We start from the raw sequence: 24,918 nt of genomic DNA on the forward strand, positions 1-24,918 counted from the left end.
AGATTTGACAAATAATGTAATATCAGCAAAATGCAATAGTATATGCCCATTACAAATTCTCAGTGTAGGGAATGGAGGATGAAATTAAAAGAAGTTTCATTAGACATTGAATTTTATATTTTTTTTTTACTCATAAAATTATTAAGTGGATTTCATTTCCTTTTTCGTGGGACTAATTACAGTACTTGTTTTAAACTTATATTTACGTATCAAAATCATAAACATTTATTTTTTCTAGTATTATAACAAACTTGTAGAAAAGAAGACTTATTATAATTGTGGAACAATGTACTTGTACCTAACAACGTATATATTAATAATAAAAATTGAAAACAAAATGAGGAGAGGCAAAGGAAGGAGAAGCGTGCTAATGCCACAGCCTTCCATGACAGAGGACTGCCAGATGCTATCTGAATCGGACATGTCGAGAGAGAGAGGTTTAAACATATCACTTAAAATATCAGTGATTATTAGAAGAATTAAAAACAATGCCATTAATAATTATATAGCCAATGAAACTTGGAGGGTTAAAGAGAAAGTGGAGGATAAAGAAAGTATGTTTATTCCTTCAATTTTTATTGAGATAATAATGGTGTCTAAATGTGATTAATCAAGAAATAGAGGAAATTATATTTTAAATTATTGTTGTAACCTCAAGAATAAATAAAAACAGAAATAGTTAAGTGTGTTTAAATCTGTAGGTGGGACCCAGGTGAGAGGAGAATATTTTCGCTTTTATTTTTACGTACTTTTATATGCTTTGTGTGGGGACATTTAAAAACATTACATCTATAATATTATCTAGCTTTAAAAATAGTTGCTATTAATATTATTTGATACTGAAATGTCCATTATATAATAGGAAAAAGAGCTGAGTACAAAATAATATGTAGGCACTATGATTGAAAATAGATAAAATAGGTATGCATAGTAGCCAACATGCAAGTAATACATATAGATATACACAGAATGTGATTATATACACATATAATGATTTTATTAAAATTTCATTTTTCATTTCTTAATTTGTAATAATTTAAATACAAATTTTAAGTAAACTTTTTTTTTTTTAAAAGGTAAATAAAACTGGACTTGAACACTGTGACTTACGATCCTACCACTATTTATTGAGTTTTTGGAAATATTTAATTTCTTGGGGATTAGTTTCTCTTTCCTTGACTTTTGATTTTGACTTTCTCTTTTCCTTGACTAGGTCTCTTTTGATTATAAATGTCAGGAAGACGATTTGGTCTTCTTTAAACTAAAATGGGAATTTATTAAAAGACTGAGGTGACTCTGACTCATGAAACCAAAGACAAGGCTGAGACTGGGCCCCAGGAGCAACTGTAATTAACAATTCAGGTGATAGTGACTTGCATGCTCTACACTCATCTCTGCTGCTCCTTTTTTTCTTTTGTTTTCTCCTTTTTTTTTTAGAGACCAACTTCTGCTGTTTCTTTTGTCTGTACCGCCATAAACGTGACCACTGCTAGCTCTCAAACTTTACTACTTTTGATCTAAGCATCACAAGAAAGTTTAACTTATTTTTCTTACTTCTTATACCAAAATCGCCAGAAAAGTTTTCTAGCCCAGCTTGGGAAAAACGTCCGCTCCCTGCAAATCAATGAACTGTGACAGAGTGATCATATTGCACTATCTGGCAGCTCTGGCAGTCGCCATGTGCTAAAGGGGAGGAAGGTGAAGTTCCCAGGAAAGTGTGTATGTGTGAGGGGAGCCATGAGGAGTGCTGGTTAGAAAAGATGAGCATCTGCTACCACATGAAAGATGAATGCATTAAGGTAAAGATTCTATGTGATTGTAGCCCGGTTACTAGCACTATTTATAGCTTTCAGCAACCTAACCCTCTCTTACGACTCATGTCACCAGGTTCATGCTTGGATATCTCACAGTTATCTCATTTCTAATTTGCTCAATATGTCCCTTTCCACCCTCGTTCTCAATTCATGCTGCTTCTTGATCCCCTATTCACTCCTGTTTCCAATTCAGCCTTCTTCTCCTGCAGTGTTCTCCATATCAGAAATGCCACCCTCATCCAGCCTCCCAGTTTGCTCAGAACAGAAACTTGGGAGTCATTCTTGACTTTTCCCTTTTCCTTAAACCACCTATATAATAAATTACTAGCTTTTAAATCTAGCTCTTATTTTGAGTCTGGAAAATGTATAGGATTCTATCTCTCTTGCCCAAAGAATTTCTTCTAGACTACTGCACTATCTCCCAAATTCCCTTCTTCCCATATCTTCCCTGCTTCTATTTTCTCCATATAGCCACCAGAATGATGTTGGCTAAACACAATTGAATCATCCTTACAACATTTCTGTGTTTCCCGTTGAACTTAACATAAAAGCCAATGCTTAGCAGAGCCTACAATCATTCTATGCTGGTATGCCTCTTGCTCACTGAGTTCTAGACACACTGTACTTTTTTCAGTTTCTCAAATGAGCTTTTTCCAGTCTCTCTTTCTTAAACAGTCCCCTTCTTACTGCCTGTCTATGTCCTTCTATAGGTAAGGCCCATTCTATCATCACGTATAAATAATGGAGATCCCTTATGTTAGTCTCTCTCCTAGCAACTCATTGCTTGCCTTTATATCACTTACCAAAATTTGTGATTTTATACCTATTGGTATGTTTCCTTGTGGGAAACCTACTCCCCTGTGAACTGCAAGCAGTGAAACAGCAAAGATAATAATGTTTTATTTACCAGTCTCTATGTAACGAGAGCATTGTGTTTAGCACTGTATACATACCACTCTCCTGAGGGAGCCTGCGTCTCTTCTGCCAGCTGCACAGCCAGCAGAGTTGTGCTCTAAAATGGCTCACAGTGAACAATTAGCCAAAAATCTTATAGAAATAGTTTTATTTGTAAATATAAAATATATAAAATAATGCAACATATATTAAATAGAATAAAATATTTCTATTTACACAGAAAGAGTGAACTCATAGTTTAATTTGCATACTTAAATGTACTATAATTCCTCATGGATAAATTAATAAATTATAGATACTCATTAAATATTTGTTGGAGTCAGTTAAGTCCAGCTTTAAATCTCTTTGCCTACCATTTCTGTTTAAAAGATGAGTAAGCAGATGTCCAAAGCAACTAAGTAATTCTTCTAGCCACATATAATCCCTTCAGAGTCTCTGTCTTATTAGATTTTGCTCTTCAGATATACATATGTGGGGCTATATTTTATTTTATTTTTTACTTTTGCTTATGAGTATGCTGAAGGAAATTTGAAGGATAATGCATTTGATGGCAGTCAGAATTTCTTGAGTTTGCCAGCAAAGTTTGATCTGTGTGTTCAATTTGTCTGGTGAAGTTTGATGCATGACATCCGTTGTTTCCCAGCTGATTGTCAACCTGTAATGCTGTGCTGACTCTGCAAGTCTTCAGTCATCTTATTCTTGTCTGCCTTATGCTTGTGTTTCCAAATGCTGTCATCAGCATATTGCTATTAATGAATGACTACCTTGAAGACTTTTGTGTCACTTCACAGTTTATTATAAGAATTTTTGTATATATTAAAATTAAATCAATACCAGAAAATAAAATTCTCACAATCCTCTAAAGTGAATCTTTTCTTCAAAATGGGAATCTCATTTTTAAACCATAATGATAAAGTGAGCAGAGTGCTATATATCCTGACCTCCCTGAATAAAAATATCAGGCAAAGAAAAGCTAGAGGAATCCTTGTCATACTTTCAAGATGTCAATCTCAATATTGCAGGCAGGTTTCCGTTTTTAATGATACAGATTTTTTATATATATGGGAACAATTTTCAAGGTTGAATTAAGGTCTTATGGTTGTTGTATTGGTCAACACTATTATAAATCTCCGGGAACTTCCCAATAACTATATTAAAACTCCATTTTTCCAAGTTGATTCAGTGTGTGTGTTTGAGGTTTAAAAGGTGCAATAAGCAACATCCTTCTTTGACCTCCTAAATTTAAAACTAATTGCAAAATAGAAGATTCAGAGAGATTGAATTATAATATAATACAATCCAAACCTGGATTGGAATGCAGCCATATAAGCTTCCAATACATTCTTATCTGAACTGAAGTGACCCACTGAAGTTGCTGACACAAAGGGAAAATTGCAGACCTCTCCCACAGGGCAAGAGTCTGTAAGCTTATGTCTGGACAAGCTGAGATTTCATCCTGTGGACAGGCCATGCCAGTAAGAAGCAGCTTATTTATCCCAAGGTCACCTACCAGTTTATAGACGAAGAGGAGTAAGTGAGAGGTAGGGAAAGAAACTAGAAGTATACTTCCAGCAGAAGGCCCGTCATGCAAATATGGACCAGGGGAATGGAATGTCCCCTGACAAATAGAAAGCATGTGTTATAGACCAGGATACTGTTAATGAGGGAATGTTTGGAACTTGGTGTTTCAAAAAATTCTCCTGGGTCCTATTTTCTATAGAAGACACTTCTACATTCATTATTTCTTTTTCTCTAATTACCTTCATTAGATGAATCACCTCATTAATTTCTCACTCACAATATAAAATTCAGGCAAGAGTGAGGATGGAGTACATAAGCTTTTCTTGAAAAAAAAAATCCTAATCTATTCATGAAAATGTCTCTCACTTGATGTTACAGTATCAAATCCAGACATATATTTGATTTGTACCTATTCATTAATGTCCTCACTTTTGTGTCTCTACTTTCTTTCTTCTCCCTTTCTTTTGTTTTCTCTCAAAGCATTTGTACAGCTTAGGATTACTAGAAAAACCTCTAGTTCATATATCTTTTCCAATCTGTCCCTACTTAAATTTATATACCATACAAATGTCAGAAATTTTACTGGATTTGTCGTGTCACCAATATTAAATTCCCTATAGCAAATGCTTCTGCATTATGCCAAGTTCACCAGCTGGTCTCTGATGAATACTCTCAAACCTCATGCATCATCTCTCATTCACTACTTCATTTATTCAAAAAAGTATCGAGCACCTGGAATGTGCCAAAAACTATGTTAGGCAATGTGGAGTGAATATGGCTCTAAAAACCCATGATCCTTGTTGTAAGGAGCTTATGTGCTAGTGCAGAAGACAGACCAAATTTAGGCAAACAGCCAAATAAAAGAAATAATTGTCAGTTGAAATGAGAGACATTTAGTAAAAAGAAGGTTAAAAGAGAGAATCACCTGGAGATGGGAATCTACTTTCAAGAGGCTATCTCTAAGGCAGTAACACTTAATATGAAGAACATTCCAAATGGAGGAAATAGCATGTTAAAAGTCCATGTGCAAAAAATCTCGATCCACTCAAGCAACTGAAAGAAAATAAGCATGAGTCACTTTTGCAAGGGGAAGATTGGTTTGAGATGACATTAGCATAATAAATAAGGGCCAGGAAAGGCAGGGACTGTACATCATGGTAAAGGTTTACTTTTTATTATATAGACCAGAACTGTTTGATAGAAATATAAAACGAGCAACAAATGATAGTCATTTGTGTACTTTAATATTTCAAATACATTTTATTTAACTTAATATATCCAAAATAGTATCATTTAAGATGTAATAAATATAAAATTAGTGATGAGATTTTATTAATGAAGTTTTTTGTACCTAAGTCTTCAAAATGCAGTGTGTATTTTACACTTAGCACACATCTCAATTTGGACTAGCCACATTTCAGGTGCTCATTTGACACATGTGGCTAGTGGCTACCCTATTGGGATGGATATTAACAGGTTTTAAGCAAGAGAATAATGTGATCCAAGTCACATTTTCAGGTTACTTTGCTGTTATTTACAGATAAGTTGGAGTATAGAAAGTATGGGTAAAGACAGGGATACCAGTTAGGAGGCTGTATTAGTTTCCTTTGGCTGCTGTAACCAAGTACCACAAATTGGCTGACTTAAAACAATAGAAATTTATTCTCTCACAGTTCTGGAGACTAGAAGTCTGAAATCAAGGTGTCCACAAAACCATATTCTCTCTGAAGGCTTTAGGGAAGGGTCCTTTACTGCCTCTTCTGGTAGTTGCTGGCAGTCCTTGTCATTGCTTGGCTTATAGATGCCTCACTCTAATCTCTGCCTCTGTCTTCATAGGACCTTCTCTTCTATATATCTGTGTTGCTGTGTCCAAATATCCCTCTTCTTATAAGGGCGCCAATTTTATTGGATTTATGATTCATCCTAATCCAGTATAACCTCATCTTAACTTGATTACATCTGCAAAGATCCTATTTCCTAATAAGGTCACATTCACAAGTTCCATGACATGAATAGACATGAATTTTGGCGGATGCTATTCAACCCAGTTCAGAGGCTATTGGAGTAAAAGATGGTGATGGCTTGTGCACACCTGGCATACATCTATGCTGCATTCCCCTGCTCGCCCCTAGGTAGTAGATCAGGGTAGTGACTGTAGACATAAAAGGAACAAGTGATTGTGAAATAAATTTTAGAGATGCAATTAAGAGATGTCTTGAATCATGGAGGGGCCAGGCCCAAACAATGTGGGTAATATTTCTCAATCACAGCTTCTCCATGCCTTTCCTGATCAGTCACTAAATGCCTACTGTTTTTAACCCAGGAAATTCATGTCTCTGGCTTCTAAATGATCTAACTTAAAGACATTTCCTTCGTGTCCCTCTTTATGAGACCTTTCTTAATTAGCTCCATCTTACTGAGAAGAGTATTCAACTAGAAGAAATTGATTAGCCTGTCATAATCACTAAAGAAATCAAATATATATTTGTTTAGTGGTGTTAATATATGGTACAACATGCTCTTTGAAAAAAAAGTCAGGAACTAGAACACTAATGTTAGAATTGAAGTAGAAAACATCATTCAGTTCTTTTGGGGGGAAAAACAGTTGGCATACTTTACATCTCGAATTTTGCATGCAGTTCTCTGGGTACCAGTATCTCTAATGATTTCAGTCTCCAAAGATATAAAAATTCATAATTTACATTTTTGGTACATCTATCTCTTAAATGAAGTGACATAAACTTTTCTTACATTTAGGTATATTTTCAGTTTGTACCATCTCTTATGGGTAATGAATTCCATAAATTTAAAATATGCTGTGTAATGATATGTCCTCTTAATTGCAGAAAAAATCACCTCCAATGCAGTCTCAAAGCGGTAGATGGTGGAGGATATCAGGCAGTTTCCTAGTTCAGGTGTCATAAGTTCAGATGAAAATAAATATGTTATCCAGATGTTTGTTGTGTTGATTTACAGACATTTCCTCCAGGTCGGGGTCCTCTAATACAGACAGCTCTTAGCTAAGTTGAAGGGCAGTACTGACCAGTGGAGCTGTTTAAGTATGTAGCTGATACTAGTACTCACATTCCAAACTCTCATGCTGAAATTGAGTGATGAGTGCGTAGGGATTCTTTGTGTTCTTCTCCCTACTTTTTGTTTTATGTTAGCAATTTTTCATAACAAGAAGAAAATAATATTTAGATTTTAATGTTTTCTTCATAGTTCCAAGAAATTTTATGTTCTCTGTGAGGAAGTTTGATTTTCTTGGTCACTGTTGATGCTTGTTTATAATTCTACTGATGTCTTCAGTGATAAGCCCTCATTAAAGGTGGGGGAAAATAATCCATGTGAGCTCTATAGTATTGTCTTTTCATGCCTGAGCTTGTCCGTGGGCTTGGTATCATTAAGCACTCCCAATGATTTTCCCTTTAGTTTTTTGCTTTTGTTTTGTTTAAATATCTTTTATTATTGACATTGAAGTCCATTACAAGCCTATGTTCAAATTCTTTTTGACCCACCGAATTTCTAGTTTCAACTTGACTCCGAACACTTTGTGAATTTTCTTGGTTGAATTACATTACTTTTCAATTTTAAAAGTTAGCTTTTCTCCTCTTTTAGAGCGTGAATCTTTCAATACTATTTCTCTTTCCATAAACTTTAACCTTTAGACCCATGACTTAGGATCTAAAGTTAGGATTATACTATTTTAAGCAGACTTTGTATTCTTTTACATTTTTAAGATATTCCTTTTCCCAATTCAAAGCTACTCTTTACAAAACTTTTTTTCTTTTTTTTTTGTGAAGAAGTTGGCCCAGACCTAACATCTGTTGCCAGTCTTCCTCTTTTTTAGCTTGAGGAAGATCCGAACCTGCAAACCCGGGCCGCCGAAGCGGAGCATGCCAAACTCAACCACTATGCCATGGGGCCAGCCTCCAAAACTTTATTTTTTAACAATACAGATGCTTTTGTTTTTTTTTCTCTTCACCTTCAGCCTGAAGGAACGTAATCATATAGTAGTGCTGTAGGCACTATTACATATATTTCCTATATCAGTCTTTGTTAATTTTATTAATGAGTGCATTTCCTTTTATTATAGTTTCTAAAGCTAACTACTACAAGTAGGCCCTCATGTTCTGTTTTTTATGTTTATCTCCTTTTCATCTTGTAGATGAATTTCACCAACTTCTCTGTAGATAATTAAAATAATAATTCAAGATAAAATAGAGTTGTATCTTGAGATTATTGAATATTTTCTTTTCAGCTTAATAAACACAACTTGTTACTTCTCATTTTAAATTTAGTTGAAAAATGCGGCCACGTTTCACTTATCTTTTTCAAACAATTGAAATCTTACCTCACTTGCATTACATCTTCCTGAATTATCTAATCTGCATTTCATTTTTGTCTGAATAGCAGCACTAGAAGTTTTGTAATAGGGAAGTTAGAACCTATGACACGTTAATAGTCAATAAAGTATTACTTTTCTCTATTTCAGTAAGTCAGATAAATTGTTTTCCTATACTATGTATGCTGTTTGTTAAACAACTCAGCTAACTTGCAAATCTCATGCAGAACTGGGGGAAAGAGAAGAGGGCATGGAGAGTGGAGGAAAGTAGCAGGAAGGGGAAGGTGGAGGAATGGAGAGGGGAAAGAGGAAGGGAAAGTTTTGTGTAATTGGAGTTCTTGGTAGTAAGGTTCATGATGACCACTATTCCTTCCTGGAAAAAGGTGAATTAAATCACAGTTTTTATCATTAAGATATTATACAACTATTTTATTAAGCATTCAAAAGAAATTCTCCTTTAAAGCAAGTTAAGGCAAAAACAGTCTAGTGGAATCACATGAACTTCTTTGGAAAGTTTCTCAAGGTATTTAAATTTTCTAAACTGTATTATTCTCATTGAAAATGGGTGACAATAGTAGTAAAAATCCCAAGATGAAATGTGATCCTGTGAGTATAGCACCCCCAGCTGTTCCAGGCACACAGTAGACACATTACAGAATAATTGAGCTCAAGATCCCCTTTTATTTTAAGTGACATATTTAGGAATGAGAAAAGAAAGCCTCAGCCAGAAACCCAGTCAAATTAGTAGACCAGAATTAGTACATTTGCATTGGAGATATGAAATCCCAAACTTTCCTCATGCATTGCTTCCCTTACCTAGTTATAACAGCATTAAGTGAGTATCAAATCCCTTAAAGTAGAGATTCCTAAATGTGTAGATTCCAGGAGCAGAGGATTAAGAAGCCAAAAAAAAAAAAAAAAAAACCTAAATAGAATCCACTAGATGGTATTATTTATTGAAAATGTTTTGGATTTTAAATGTAAATACTCTGAAACTAGATAAATAAAATCCTGTCAATTTAATTTACAAAAAATAGTTACCAAGAAACAACATAAGCATTTGGTCTTGGATTCAAGCAAATCATGTCTCTCTAGCGTTCAACTGTGGTTCTGACTCAGCAGTTCCTGTACTAAAAGAACAGATGCCAAAGGTAGAGTAGTTATGACCTGAAGATTAAAGCTCTGAATACTTAAGCTGATATGCAAAACAGTAACAGAGCAAAGCATACACAAAGAGAATCATGAATTGTACACTAATCAAATCTTAATAAATGGGGACTATTAGCATAGAAGCACATGAGTCACCAACAGTGTTGTATTTTTTTTTTCTACAGGAGAAAGTCCAGCATTTACAGAAGGCTTTTGCTTCAAGGGTAGATAAATCCACACAGACAGAACTTCTAGGCTATGATGTAAGTAGCTATATAAAACCATTTTTATCTTCTTTATTGGTATTCAGACCTCCACAGCTTATTTACCTCTGCTGCTGCTGTGTCCATGCATTGATTTAATAGGATTTAGTGGTGCGCCATTCATCTTTTCCTCTTAAATAATCCCCAAATACCATCTGGAACTGAAAAAGATAATTACAGGTACCGACTAGCATACCGATGTCTTATTAATTTTTTTTTAAACCAACATCTCTAATACAGTCTTTTGAATTAGTAAATTTGCAGACATGTGGAAGATACATATGTAGGACAATTTATTTTTAAGAAAGTACTAATTTATTTATTAACAGTTTAATAAAGTTATTAAGCTTGCAATCACCAGCCAAGTGCATCATTTTTACACTGTTGCACATAAAAGAAAATACAACTTTGTAGAGAAATTTACAATAATATTTTAGCTCTGGGCTTCAGTGCAGGCTGCAGAAAGTAATTTAATTGGAAGTTATCATTTTTTCTGAGTGTGAAATACTTGTTGAATTGTCCATATAGGACTGTAAAACATGTTTTAATACAAGAATGCTTCTAGTAACACTGGATGATTTTGGATAACTTTGATTCAAATACCTATCTTAAATGCAGCTATGAAATTTTCATTTTGCCTAAGTTCATGACTTTAAATTTTCTTTTGATGAAAAAATAAAGGAATTAGCTTCTTTATCTTGTATCTAACATTTGTGAGAACTCCCTCTTATATATATAAAAACATTTATTAATATTTTATCACTTTATTGACAAGTATGAATAGAATAGAGATAATTTTAAGTTGTTTTATGAAGGTGTATAATGATAAAATGTGTGTTTATCTGCAGGTTCTCGTTATGTAAAAATGTATGTTACTTTTGTGTTGCCTTGCAAAGTGTATTAATATATTTAATATAAAGCTACTTGTCTCTATTAGGAAATAAACTAAAGTTTTGAATTCCATCACTAATTGTTTTCAGATGTTTATATACATTATTTTTTTAATTTAAAAAGCATTAAAAGCTATGCTTTTCTTTTGAATTTTTCTGTTACATTTATTTTAATAATAATGAATAATGATGAATAATGTTTATTCTAGATACCTAAATATTCTAATATCAATATTGTGACTATAATATAATACTTGTTGAATACCAGTGTTATATATTATTTAAATGATATTAATACTTCATATTTTAAAAAAGAAATGATTTTTACTAAGTTCAAAGAGGATTTACCACAAGTATTTCAATATTTATCTCTTTTGTAGGAATCCTTTTTTCTGTTTAAAAATTTTACAGTACATATTATTTGTATATCAGTCCCTAGGGTATAAACCCAGTTTGTATTTTACAAATAATAACCTATGTATTTTTAAATCTGCAAGCCAGAGAGCTGTCCAATAAGTAATAAATTTATAGTTTCTGTTAAATCTTATTCAAACACAACAAAATCATATAACACAGGAGCTATAACTTAGCTTAGAGTCCACCTACTTCACAGCCCTCACTTTTCAAATAAATTGAGTTCCAGAGGAGTGAAGTCACTTGTTCACTACCATGTGATCTGTGTGGAAGTCTAGTCTTTTATTAAATGTAATGTATTCTTAAAGCAAGGAAAAGGGAAAACACTTATGCATTTGGATTCAAATATTCCATTTTACCCAATTTAAGAAAATGATGGTTGGGAGACTGAATTCTAAGTTTCTAAATGACTGACTATAAATATAGAATGTAAGAAATCTATAACACTATTAGTGACTGCTTGTGAGAAATGGTTGCTAAGAAATGAATGGTGCCTGTGGGGAGACAACGAAGCTGTAGCTACGAGCAGCCTCTATGTATTGGGTCTCTATGCCCTATAATTTTCTTGTTTCTAAAAAATTTCTTATATCAAAGTTATTTAGTTCTCTAAATATGTAAATAAAAATTAAAAATAAAGCCATGCACATAGTTAATCCTTATTAAGTCTTCTTTGTTCCTAGCTTCTTTTCATATCTGACAGTAAGAGCCTAACATATTTTACTGGATTGAATAAAGGTTAAAGAATAATAATTTCTTGGCAGTGAGTCCTTAAAGGATACCCTTGTACAAGTGTCTGTTATGATTTGGGTGGTCGTTAACATACAATAATAATCTGCTCTGAAAATTTCTTGCTTCACACTAGTGATATATTCTAGGCCATAATCATCAGAATCAGCAAACTAATTACAAAAATATGCATATAGAAGCTTATGCCAGTAATTAGATGTAATTGTAGTAATAAATTTTAGGGCATTTTGTATGGAAAAAAACTAAGGAGGGAAATATTTTAAATAAACAAATTAGAGATAAGTAAAACATTTTAAATATGATGAATTGTGTGACTATTTGGAATATATGATTCCATCAACAGTGTAATTTTTTCTATGACTGGGATATATTTTCTATACTTTTTCAATATCTATTTATAAATAATTTTCCACATTTTCATATGTAATGAGAATAACTTATCCTTTGATTTATAATATTTTGCTCACATTTTTCTCAGGAAATATAGTCTGACATTATTTTAATTGGTCACAAATATGATATATATACCCACATATATACACTATATCTATTTATAATTTGCAATAGTATTTGTCAGGAAAAAATAATGAAAAATCTTGTAGAAATCTTGTACCTTATGGATGATTCTTATACTCTTTTGCTTTCTTCCTAAAGCTGTCAATATTAGCCACAAATTGTTATTTATGGATCATTACGATCATGTATCAATGATATGAGTGTCAGAATATGAGAGACTACAAGTATCCATTAATATAATTTCCTTGGGAAGATAGCTGTTGCTACACATTTTGCTTAAGATAAGAAATAGAATCCCCAGAAGACATTAATTATAATGAAAATTATTAAAAGAAATTTCCAAAAATCCACTGCAGTGATTAAGTTCAAAAGTTTGCACAATAAACTACTTCTATCCTACAACAGATTTATCAGGAGACTTGAAACTATGTTAGTGTACAGTGTGCTCTGATTTCTAATGCACATGGCAAGGATTATTTAAAAAATAAATTCAGTACCTCAGCAAGAGCCTATAAACACAATAGTTCTTGTGATGAGGGAGATTGTTAAATAAATGATGAATGTGTGTTAAATAAATGATGAATGTGTCTTACATAATCAATGCCAATTTAACCTGTTTCACCTTCCTTTGTCTGCACAGGCTTAGTTTATTGAGAGATCAAAGAATAATTTCTTAGGTGTCACTTGTGTTATTAAAACAGGATAGAAGATGAATAGATGTAGTCAAGTAGCAATGTTGCCCATTACAAGATTACATTTAGAAGTAGGGAAAATTCTTCTGATGACGTGAACTATATAAGTAGATGCTTCAACATAGCACATATGCTGTCTGTAAATATTTTATAGTTTGAACTACTGCAAATAACATTTTGGTTAAAATAATTGAGAATGAATAGCCAAATGCTATAGTGAAGATATTATATTCTCACACTGAGAAAATTCAGGCACCGTTATTAATTTGACATCATCATGGATAGCTTTTTTTGTTCTTAACTTTCTTTTGGTGTTCTATGGAAGATTGTCTTTTTAAATATGATTGACTTTAAGTATAAATTTTCCTTTCAGTTAGTGCCTGAACTTGACTCAAAACAGTCACAGGGTCTCTAAGTTGCTCTTAGAAGCAAAAGCACTAAAATTTTAAGAGGTTTCTTACTTCCATTAGTGTATGTTTTATACTTATATTTAATAAGAAATATTATTAGTCTTGAACTTGCTTCGGTCATATTTTCTTTAAGAGTTTTGAATTTATCAAGTATTTCATCAAATATTGAATTATTATTCATCATCGTTAGCCAAATGAAAACCACTAATGATATTTAGACGATTTAAAATTGACTGAATTGTAGCATCACATATATTTTGTCTCAGTCATGTGAGTGAAGCATAAATCAGTTTGGAAATGTACGCTCATACCACAGTGTGTTTTGCAGATATTTTAACACATTTTTCAAATGGTGAGATTTGCCTTATAAATGCAGTTTTCTACTTATATGCTAGGGAAATAATAATACTAGTTGCATTATGAATACACATTTTGAAAATCTTAATGCAATTATCTGTATATTCTCAATCTGTGCTACTTTTCTTAGATTTAATTTTTGGAGGTCCTCCTGATACAGTAAGTAGTGTGCAGGGAGGTCTGACAAATATGAAAGCAGTTTATCATGTAAGGAATAAGAATGATCAGTTTTTACTGTAATTGCTTTATTAGCTATTAGAGCCGGAGAGTATTTTGTGTTATGCTAATATTAGATATTAATATTAAATCATCCTATGGATTAAGCCCAATTCTAAGAATTGAGTAACTATCAATTAGGCATTCTTATCCAGCAGCTAATAAACTGTAGTTTGTTAGAGCTTTCTATTTTGGATCCCTTCATTGCTATCATCTTTCTTAAATTCAGTACTTCTGATCATGCATCAATGTGCCCCAGCATTTAGTAGATGAGAGCCTCTCCCCACATGCTTCACTTATTTATATTTCCTTATCTTAGTTATTTCTGTTTATTTTTACAAATTAAAAAAAAATCAGGTTTAAAAACTGGATGATATATTCCCAGTTTTTGTTTTTTTGTGAGGAAGATCGGCCCTGAGCTAACATCTGCCAATCCTCCTCTTTTTGCTGAGGAAGACTGGCCCTGGGCTAACATCCATGCCCATCTTCCTCTACTTTATATGGGATGCCACCACAGCATGGCTTGCCAAACAGTGTGTCGGTGCACGCCCGAGATCTGAACCGGCGAACCCCGGGCCGCCACAGTGGAGCACATGCACTTAACCGCTTGCGCCACCGGGCCGGCCCCCTCATCTTTCTTTTTTTGGATGTACTCTCTCCACTCACTTCTCTCTCTGTGTACCACTCTTCTTCCAGTTCAGGCAGTGTTGAATTTATATACTTTTAATGTATAATTAGACTTCATTGTATGTCAGTGCATCCCATTTATCAGAGGTGTGACAGTAAAAGTAAACAAATGTAGAAAACACTCAATAATTACTTGGTGAAAAAATAAATGAACAGATTAATTGAAAGACTCTAATGTTTTTATAGTCCTAAAAATCTTTAACAAATCAGTATGCATTGTTTTACTTTATTTACAAAAATCATACAGAAATACATATTGCTATCCTACATTATTATGTGGTATTACTTTGTTATATCTAACAAATGTTTTGAAGTGACTACTTTGTGCCTTTTAGAACTAAGCATTAAATGCAAATCGACATAGACAACCAATGATTTTTAAACATAAGTCCACCATGCAGTTGCCTTTACAGTCTTGCATTGAACGCTACTTTCTAAAATCCTGAATCTTTATCTAGGAGCCAAATCATTCCTGGAATGCCTCCAGGTCTTTAATTGAGCTCTGACTACAAAGAATTAGCACTAGTTAACTGATAATCCTTTTGTTAAGAGAATTTGTGGTTGAAATCCTTATGGAGAAAATAGCAAGGCTGGGTGTTAACTATGAAAGCTCTTGTAATTGCAAAAATATTCATTAAAATAAAACAATAAAAGAGCTCTCCCACACACAAATATTTTATATAGCTTAAATTATGTGGGGGAGGAAAAATAACATTCTCTCTATCCTTCTGGTTTCTTGGTTGAGACTTCCCTAAAATAAGAGACAGATTAACAAGAGAAAAGCAAACAGAAATTTAGTAATATGTACACTTTCTGTATACCTGGGACATACCCAGGAAAACTGAGTTAACTCCCCAAAGTGGCCCAAGCTACCACCTTAAATACCATCTCCTGCTAAAGACAAAAGATGACGGTGGGGGCAGGGAGAGGCCAGATAGCGGAGGTTACCAGGAAAAGCACAGTAAGCAAGAGTAAAGTTTTTATCCAGGTTTAAATTGATGCCTTCTCCATTGGTAAGAGTTTCCAGAGATTTAGAGTCATCCTCCTCTTCCTGGTACAGAAAGGGAGACACCCTTACAAATGGAGATTTCTGTTATAAATGTAAATGTCTCTTACAAAAGGGTAACTTTTGTTCGGTTTTCAAAGGTTCTCCTGTGTCTGCAGTTTCTCAAAAAGAACTAGCTCAAGCAACTAGAAGAATGTACAACTATGAAATGCAACGATCTACTGGAGCTTTGGGGAGAAAAGGAAGAAGATTGGCAACAGATGTTAGCTCAGGGCTAATCTTCCTCAAAAAGAAAATTTAAAAAAAAAAAGAAAGAAAAAAAAGCTAGCACAAGACAATCATTATGCCAGAGAGGCATATTTTGGGGTGTCAAATTCTGCTCCCCTTCACTAGCTTATACCTTCTAATAAAGAACTGGTAATAATTCTAGGGAGAAAAAGACATTAAAGTATTAGATTATTAATGTTTCAAAATAAAGATGTAAAGTGTTTTTATAACATTTTTATAAATAACTGTAGAGAACTAAAGAAACAAAGAGTTACATAAATGTTGGGCTTCATACCAAACAAGCAAAGGAATAGGAATGTTCAGAATATTACATTACAGACAGTTTCCTAAAAGAGAGCTACGTGTAGTGTTAACCTTGTGCTTTGTAAAGAAAGAATACCAGGAAATTATACTCTTATGTGACGGCACATTGTTAAGATGGTAATTAGAATTTAAATTTATAAAGCTGAATTACTATAGAGAAAGTTTATACCAAAAAGAGTGTTATTTGCAATTCAGAGTACTGAAAGAGTCAAAGTTCTTTACATGTCAGAATTACTTCAGATTTTTCATTATTTTATGAGTTTTCTGCTAGTAAATGGATTTATAGATTTGGATTTAATCCATCAAATTAAAGGAGAATTTGTTTCAAATATAGTCTAATACAGAGTAATTTTCAGGAAGAAAGATACTCTAAACAGGTTCAGCATTCTTACATTGGAATAGTATAACCTAAAAATTGGTGAATTGTTTATTTTGTAAGCCTAAGAAAAGACTAATGTAGAACTGGAAATATAGTGTTTTTCAACTTTTCAGATTGTACAAAGTAACTAATATTGTTCCAAAAATGCTACTTAGAAGTCTTTTTTAACTTATGATAAAGTTGCTACAAACCCTAATTGAGTCTGAAAGGATTAATTTTTCTTCTTTGAGAGAGCATGAGTAGTGACTCACTATTGGGCCTTAAGAAATATGAAACTAAAAGGAACTGAATGTAAATCATAAAAATATATCAAAATTACTTAGTGAGTGTATTTTCTACTCTTTTAAAAGTTTTTTCCTCCATCTTGATTTTTTAGTATGTTAAAGCATGTAAACACTGAATAATTATCTGTAAATATAATACATGTACAGAAACATATGTATTTGCATATATTTTCGGCATTTCAAACATAATGGATATTATTTTACTGTAAATTAATAAATGTTTTTACTTCATAAAGTAAATGAATAAATATCATTCAATCATGTGAAGAGCTTAAACACTTTTTACATTTCTTTTTAAAATGTTTTCCTTTTAAAGAACAGCATTGTCATATGGCACAATCCCCTATAGAGGGGAATTTTGAAAACTCTAACAAAACTGTATATGGTTTTATCATCCATCTAGCAGTACTAGCTCTAGAAGTCTACCCTGAACATACACATTCATATATACCAAATATCATGTCCATGAGGTTTTCTTTATGGGCATTATTTGTAATAGCTAAAGATGAAAAACACCACCAATGTCCCTCACTAGGGGGCTATTTGATAATGGCTAATTCTTGAAAGAGAGGATTGGAAAGCCAAAAAAAACAGAAAACGTCAGTGTTCTGATATGGAGTAATCTCTAGACTCTGTTAGTAAGTGAAACAATCAAGACATGAAGCAGTTATGTAGTATTTCATTTTTGTAATATTTTGTGTATGTATAGATAACAGAAAAAAACAGAATAGTAAAAATGTTTACCTATAAAGAAATGCAAGAGAGAAGTGTAGAATAGTGTGGAAGAGATGACAATAAGGTGAGAATTGTTTTAAGTATATATTTTAATATAGTTTTCTTGGGAAAAAAGAAAAATACAAGATTAAAATGCACTTAAAATAGATAAACTTATCAGTACGTCAAATTGGTATCATAACTACAGAGAAAAAAATATTTTTTAAAAGTGTTTTGGAACCCATTTCTCTGGTTGTACTTTTTTAGTTGACTATAGTCTAAGGACAAAAAATACTGCAAAAAGTCTAAAACTTGACTCAGTAGTAAAATTATATTACTACTAGTGTAATAATTTTGAAGTTATTTATATACAGTGTAAGATTCAACTAATAATTAAATCAAACATTACTAGTACCCAGGTATTTCAGGATGAGAGAAAAGAAATATAACTATGAAAATAAAAAGGTTGAGCTAGCCCAGATGGCCTAGTGGTTAAAGTTTGGCATGCTTCAGTTGGGCAGCCCTGGTTTGGTTCTGGGCGTGGAACTACACCACTCATCTGTCAGTAGCCATGCTGTGGAGGTGGCTCACATAGAAGAACCAGAAGAACTTACAACTATACACAACTGTGTACTGTTTCCCTCCCTTTGGGAGGGAAAAAGAAGAAAGAAGGAAGAAGATTGGCAACAGATGTTAGCATAGGGCGAAACTTCTCCTGCAAAAAAAAAAAAAAGAAAGATATTTAAGAAGTTGAAGGGAAAAATTCTGTAATGTAATATTCAAATAGAAACTATCAACATGATCTCATAATTTACTAGTTAAAGACTATTTCCTAGGTCTGCCCACTGAAAGAGTCTAAAGCAATAGTTAGAGAACTTCTAACCTGAAACAATTCAAGCTTATAGGCCTAACTTTCAGTATACAGGAAATACAGGAGGTAGATGGACATGTAAAACAATACCACAAGTCAACAATCAGACAAATTCCAGATGTGCAGTGTTCTGAGACAACTGACATGGTACTCGTAAAAAAGAAAATGCCATTAAAAATTAGGGGATTATCATGATTAAAGAGACTAAAGAGACACAATGACAAATGTAATGTGTATGTATAATATATGTATGTGTATATTATACATACAGAAATACGTGTGTGTGTGTGTGTCTAAAGAGAGGGGGAGGGAAAGGAGAAACACAAGCAGCTATGGCTACTCTTAATTACTGAATCTAAGGGATAGTTATGCAGGTGCTAATGGTATCAGTTTTTCTATTTTTCTGTAGGCTTAGAAGTTTTCCCAGTAAAGGGAAAGGCTATCTAATTAAAAAAAAATTAGCAGGAAGATTTAAATGCCATTACATTTCAGACGTGATGCATGGTCCAGGACTAAATCTTGGGTTGGGCAGTCCAGCAGTAACATGTATTTGAAAGACATTTGAAGAAATTTGAATAAGGATACCTATTGGATAAGATGCAAACTTATTGATTCGGAAAGTTGGAAGTCATTTACTAGGGAAAAAATAAGGCAGCAAGTACAGTAACTTAAGAAACGGAATGTACTTCATGGTCTCATTTTGGTAAAAAAAAAAAATATGTGAAAATGAATACATAAAGTTGATGTGATCATCTCTGGTTTGGTAGGAATATGGCACTTAATTTCCTTATTTCTGCTTATCTCTTTTTCTCACGTTTTGCAATGAACATGTGTGCCTTTATAATAATTTGTAATTTCAGTGTAGAAGTATATTATTTAAGAAGGCAAACTCTCCAGCACTGCTGTAATGAATATAAAATTATGTTTGTACAATGTATTTAATTTCAAGTACTACTTCCCTACAAAATAAAATAACCTGGAAATTTTTGAGGAAATGAAATATTTAAGACACTTTTCTTCTAAAATATAATTAAAAATAAATATTAAGTATTGGAGGGTTTTTTTTCTAATTTGACATTATATTGAATGCATTATATTTTAAAGCCCAAGATGATTAATCTATTTTGTAACCAATTTTCTTAATTTACAATATCCCCAGAGTGCTTAATGGTAAGAAAGAATCGTATCTTTCAAATTATTGTTGTCCCTACAGCGTAGTCATGGGGAACCATTCATTCTCATTAGTTGAGCTTTATATTTCTTTGCGGTGCTCTCTGTGTGCTACTAGCTAAAAATGACAGAGAAGTATTGGAGCTTTTTGTCCTCACTACATGAAAAGTACTAAAATATTATAAACTTTTGTGGTAGGAGAAATGTTAGTGTCATATATTTTAGTGACATTTATGTCTCTGAATGTATTCAACCTATTATGATATTTTTCCCTTCATTTTACTAACGTTAGAATGTTAAAAGGTAGAACTGGGTTAGAGTTTTATTAAATATATGAATGTTAGGAGGCTTGAAATACACTTGTCAAATGACAAAAATAATACAATTTAGTAACAAGTTTGATGTCCTTTATTCACGGGAAAACAATCCATGGATTGGGGAGTGCAGTGCCTCGTAAGCAGTTGGAGCGCTCTTCCTAAGGGATTTTAGGCAAGAGCGAGTTTTATAGAACATTAGAAGCAGCAATGCGAAATAGAACGTGATTGGCTAGGAGGTTGGGGATTTCCTGGTAAGGTCATTTTCCAGGGTAAAGTGAGCTAGTAAAGCTGAGTTGGAGGGTTGTGATTGGTTTATGTTAGGTTTCCTAGACAGTGAGGCATTTCCCGTAAGTGCAGGCTGACAGATTTAGATTTGTGATGTGGTTGGGCCACTGGGGCAGCCTTCATTTTGTGGGTCCTTATATACAAATGTCCTTTATCAATTCCCCCCTTTTATGAGTACTCTCAGTTGTACTGAGTTGTGCAGTTGTACTGAGAGTATTGATCAAAATTTAAGTTATTAGCGCCACTCAGCTACTGCTTTTTGTTGATGTGGAGTCAGGTTGGGTCTCTGACTGGAATTCATAGGTTAGAATATTGAGGTCTCAGTCCCTCAGTTGGCCATTTTCTTCATCCTGTTTTTGACATTCTAGACAAAGCGAGATCATTTGTCGCGTCACCAGCGGCTGCATGCCTGCATTTAAAGTCTTTGAGAGGACACAGTGCACCAGGGAGGCTATTAGAATGACTCCACACAGGATAACACCTAACATTTAGAGGGCACTCTGAAACCACAGTCCCCATGATCCAAACTACCTCAGATCAAATAGATCAAATAAAGACTCTGTTGAAGAAGTCACTTTCTAAAGCCAAGTGGCTTGTTCAGTGATCTTATGTAGCTGAGTCTCAACTTCCCTAGAAGTGTTAATCCAATTGTGGCAAGTGATGTTGGCCACAGCACAGACACCTTCTTGCTCAGCTAAAAGATAATCAAGGGCTGTCCTATCATGAAGAACAACTTTGACCAGAGAGTCTAGGGATTTTTGTTGGGCAACTATTGCTCTAGCAGCAAATTCTGCGGTATCTTCAAGAGTCAAGGAGAGGTTCCGGATCGTAGCCTTATTTACCCAGGAGAGTAGGGATCTGCCAAAGGAAGCAAATTTTGTATTATGAATGCCTCCTGGTAATTCCTGTTTGGTTCAATAATGCAAATTGAGGAAGGTTGACCAGAGAGAAGTCTGTTTGGCTCTGCACAGTTAGGGGTACAGTTAGATAACCCAAAAGCACTATCTGGTTAAGCACCAGCCATCTAGGCATTCATAGGCACGAGAAGGATGTTTTCCCTTAAAACTGCCCAGACAAAAATAAACCCTGCTTGGGCACACACTACTCCCATTAAAGTAGTAGTATTAATGGATTCATTTGCTGGGATTTTTTCATTTGACCAATTAAACCATGGATCAGTTAGGTTTTCATTGCATGTGGGAAGGTAATTTCTAGTCTAAAATAAAAGGAGGTTCTAAACTCTTTGTGGAGGTGGGTGCTTGTGGAAAAATCTGCAGTTCCAGCCCAGGGGCAGTGTGTATTTAGATAATCATAAGAACGTGGTGGTGAGAATGTACTTATGTTTTAAAGGAATTCCTCTCTGTCTGAGCTTGTACAGTTATGACAGGGCAAAGGTTAAAGCAAGGCGTTAGATGCTCTGGCAGTAAAATTTGGACTCTGTAAGTGACTTATAAGGGGGGTTGATTGCAGTTTATGGTGACATTGGGAATGGAAGAAAAATTGGTCACAGGGAAGATCAGGATGTCTTTAACATCATGGACAGATCAGAGTTTTTAATGACAAATCCAACAGTCTGAAAAGTTACCCCCCTTAGCAATGGCCTGGGAGATATGGATGATAGCTTTATCTTTTCAGGCCAACACCAGAGTAAAGGAAGGAAAGAGAAAACGAAGAGTATCACGTTTGAGGTTACAGTATGGGGTCTTGATCTGGTGTCTTGGGCGGAAGCAGTCTACTTTGTGATGTCAATGATTTCTCATTCTAGTAAGCTTGAGACACAGGCCAGTGGTGGGAGTGCCAGTCCAGGAATCGTTGGCACCCTCTTCAGTTGAGAGAAGTGGATCCAGGGTCCGATGTCCTGAAGCTTGACTGCTGTGTTGGTGGTGAGGAGCACTTGATAGGGTCCCTTGCGCTGAGGCTTGAGGGTGGATATTTTCTGACGTCTCTTCCAGAAGACCCAAATTCCAGGTTCCAGGTTGTGGGGAGGAAAGTTTATGGAATCTGTATCAGGAAAGGCTTCTTTAGTCTGTTGGAAATATGCCTTGGCATAATGCTTAAGAGATTTGTAATATTGTACTATTTCAGGATAAACGAGAGAAGTGTCAACATGAGGTGTGACGTAAAGGACATGGGTCTCCCTGTGATAATTTCATAACGAGTCAATTTGTGAGTTCCACATGGTGTGCTTTGTATAGCAAGTCGGGCTAAAGGTAGAACTTTGGGCCATGGGAGTCCTGTGGATTCCAAAAACTTGGATAGTTCAAGCTTGAGGATTATCATTGGTTCTTTCAAATTTTCCTGATGATAGAGGATGGTAGGGAGAATGGTAATGCTATGTGGTATGGAGAATCTTATTGAGGGCCTGTACAATTTGTCCAGTGAAATGGGTCCCATGGTCACTGGAAATTTCTCTAGGTATGCCCCAAATTGGGATAACATGTTCTAAAGGGTTTTTTTGCAACAGTAAGGGCATCAGTCTTTCTACAAGAGAAAGCCTCAACCCATCCAGAAAATAAGCAAATAAAAACTAGTACATATTGATAACCTTTCACCAGGGGAAGTTGAGTGAAACCCAGTTGCAAATGTTCAAATGATCTCGTCAGGGGCAATTATTCCTCCTGAAACTTGGATGCTTTTACCAGGATTATGAGTTGTGACAGGTCATGCACCAATTAGAAACTGTAGTTGCAGCCTTATGGCAATTTCCCCACCAATACTGTCCCATAATTTGGATCTTTTACCAGTTCCACGGGGTGTCATAGAATGTAAGGTACAGAGTAGGGGGCACCTTGAGGGACTCTGGAAGCACCAGGTGGCCATCCTGACTCTCCCAGAGCTTGAGGTCTTATTGAATTTACAATCTTTTGATTTCCAGTATTGCTGTTCCCAGGAGAGGAAGTAGTTTGTTGTGAAATCATGACCTGTGATGTTAGAGGTTGAGTTAGAAAATTAACGGGCCTCTGACCCATGCAGTGGGTTTCATTAGTCTCTGTGGATGCGGCAGCTTTGGCATGAAAATCTGCCTATGCATTTCTCTGGTATTCGGGCTCAATTCTTTTAGGGTGAGCCTCGATCTTAATTATAGTGATTTAGAGGAGAGTAGAAAGGCAGAGAGTTCTTCTACTTGTACTCCATTTTTAGTAGGAGTGCTGCTTGAAGTTAGAAAACCTCTTTGCTTCCATAATATTCCAAAATCATGTCCCACAACAAAGGCATAGCGGCTGTCAGTGTAAGTGTTAACTGGTTTTTCTTGAGCGATTATGCATGCTCTGATCAAGGCAAATAATTCTGTCTGTTATGCTGAATTACATTTGGGGAGAGGTCTGTGTTCAATTAACTCATATTGAGTAGTGACTGCATAACCAGCTTGATATTTTCCCTGTTTACTTTTGGTATAGGACCCATCCACATATAGAATTAAATCTGGTTTATGTAGGAATATAGCCTTTAAATCTAGACATGGAGTAACTAATTGAAAAGTGACTGTCTCACAGTCACGTTCTTCTCCGTCACTCGATAAAGGAAGTAAGGGAGCAGGATTAAGAATGTTGCAGCATTTAAGATGTATGTTAGGTGGAGATAAAAGTAGGAGTTCATAAGTAGTGAGTCTATTGAGGAAAGATGCTGAGTTAGAGCTGAACAGCATGAGGTATTTGGAGATAAACATCGTGTCCTAAGGTCAGATCTGCTGAGGCTTCTACTAATTTAGCTGCAGCTGTGACCACCTTAAGACAATTTGGATAAGCTCTAGCTACTGAGTCCAACTGCATGCTACAGTTACGCGATAGGTCTCGTCCTCTACCGTGGTCTTGAGTTAAAACTTCTAAATCCTGATTATTCCTTTCATGGATGAATAAGGTAAAAGCCTTGTCATAGTTGGGTAGGCCCAATGCTGGGGGATTTTAGAGCGCTGTCTTAGGGTCAATAAATGCTTGTTCATATTTGTCTTTCCACGGTTGGATTTCCAGTGTAGAGCTTTTGGTGAGTTCATAGAGAGGGGAAGCTGCCAAACAAAAACTAGGAACCCTAAGCTGGCAATGTCCTGCCAGGGCCTAATAACCCTCTAAGTTGTTTGTGTGTGTGTGTGTGTGGTAGGCTTTGGAAAGTTTTGTGTTAATTGTGTATGCTTTGGAGAAAGGAAAATCCTCTGAGTGCTTAAGTCATGTTCTAAATAGTGAACAACCTGTTTGCAAAATTGAAGTTTTTCCTTTGAGGCTTTGTGATCTTTGTTTGCCAACTGTTAGAGTAAACATATTGAGTCTAATTCAGAGGCTTCCTGCATGGAAGAACATAGAAACGGATTGTCCACATATTGTCAAATTGAAGACCCCTGAGGGAACTGTAGGGTGCTTATTAGATCATGAT

At 34.6% G+C, this 24,918-nt stretch overlaps 1 protein-coding gene across 2 annotated transcripts in view; it reads left to right on the plus strand.

The window, feature by feature from the left end:
• CCSER1 (coiled-coil serine rich protein 1) overlaps window positions 1–24,918 on the plus strand; it is a 674,289-nt gene that overhangs the window by 644,043 nt on the left and 5,328 nt on the right. For both annotated transcript variants that reach the window (XM_058547509.1, XM_058547510.1), the window contains exon 9: window positions 9,930–10,007. In XM_058547509.1, the coding sequence (XP_058403492.1) occupies window positions 9,930–10,007 (78 nt within the window). The remainder of the gene's footprint in view (window positions 1–9,929; window positions 10,008–24,918) is intronic.

This window comes from Diceros bicornis, chromosome 8 (assembly GCF_020826845.1).
Source record: "Diceros bicornis minor isolate mBicDic1 chromosome 8, mDicBic1.mat.cur, whole genome shotgun sequence".
Classification (NCBI taxonomy): Eukaryota; Metazoa; Chordata; class Mammalia; order Perissodactyla; family Rhinocerotidae; genus Diceros; species Diceros bicornis.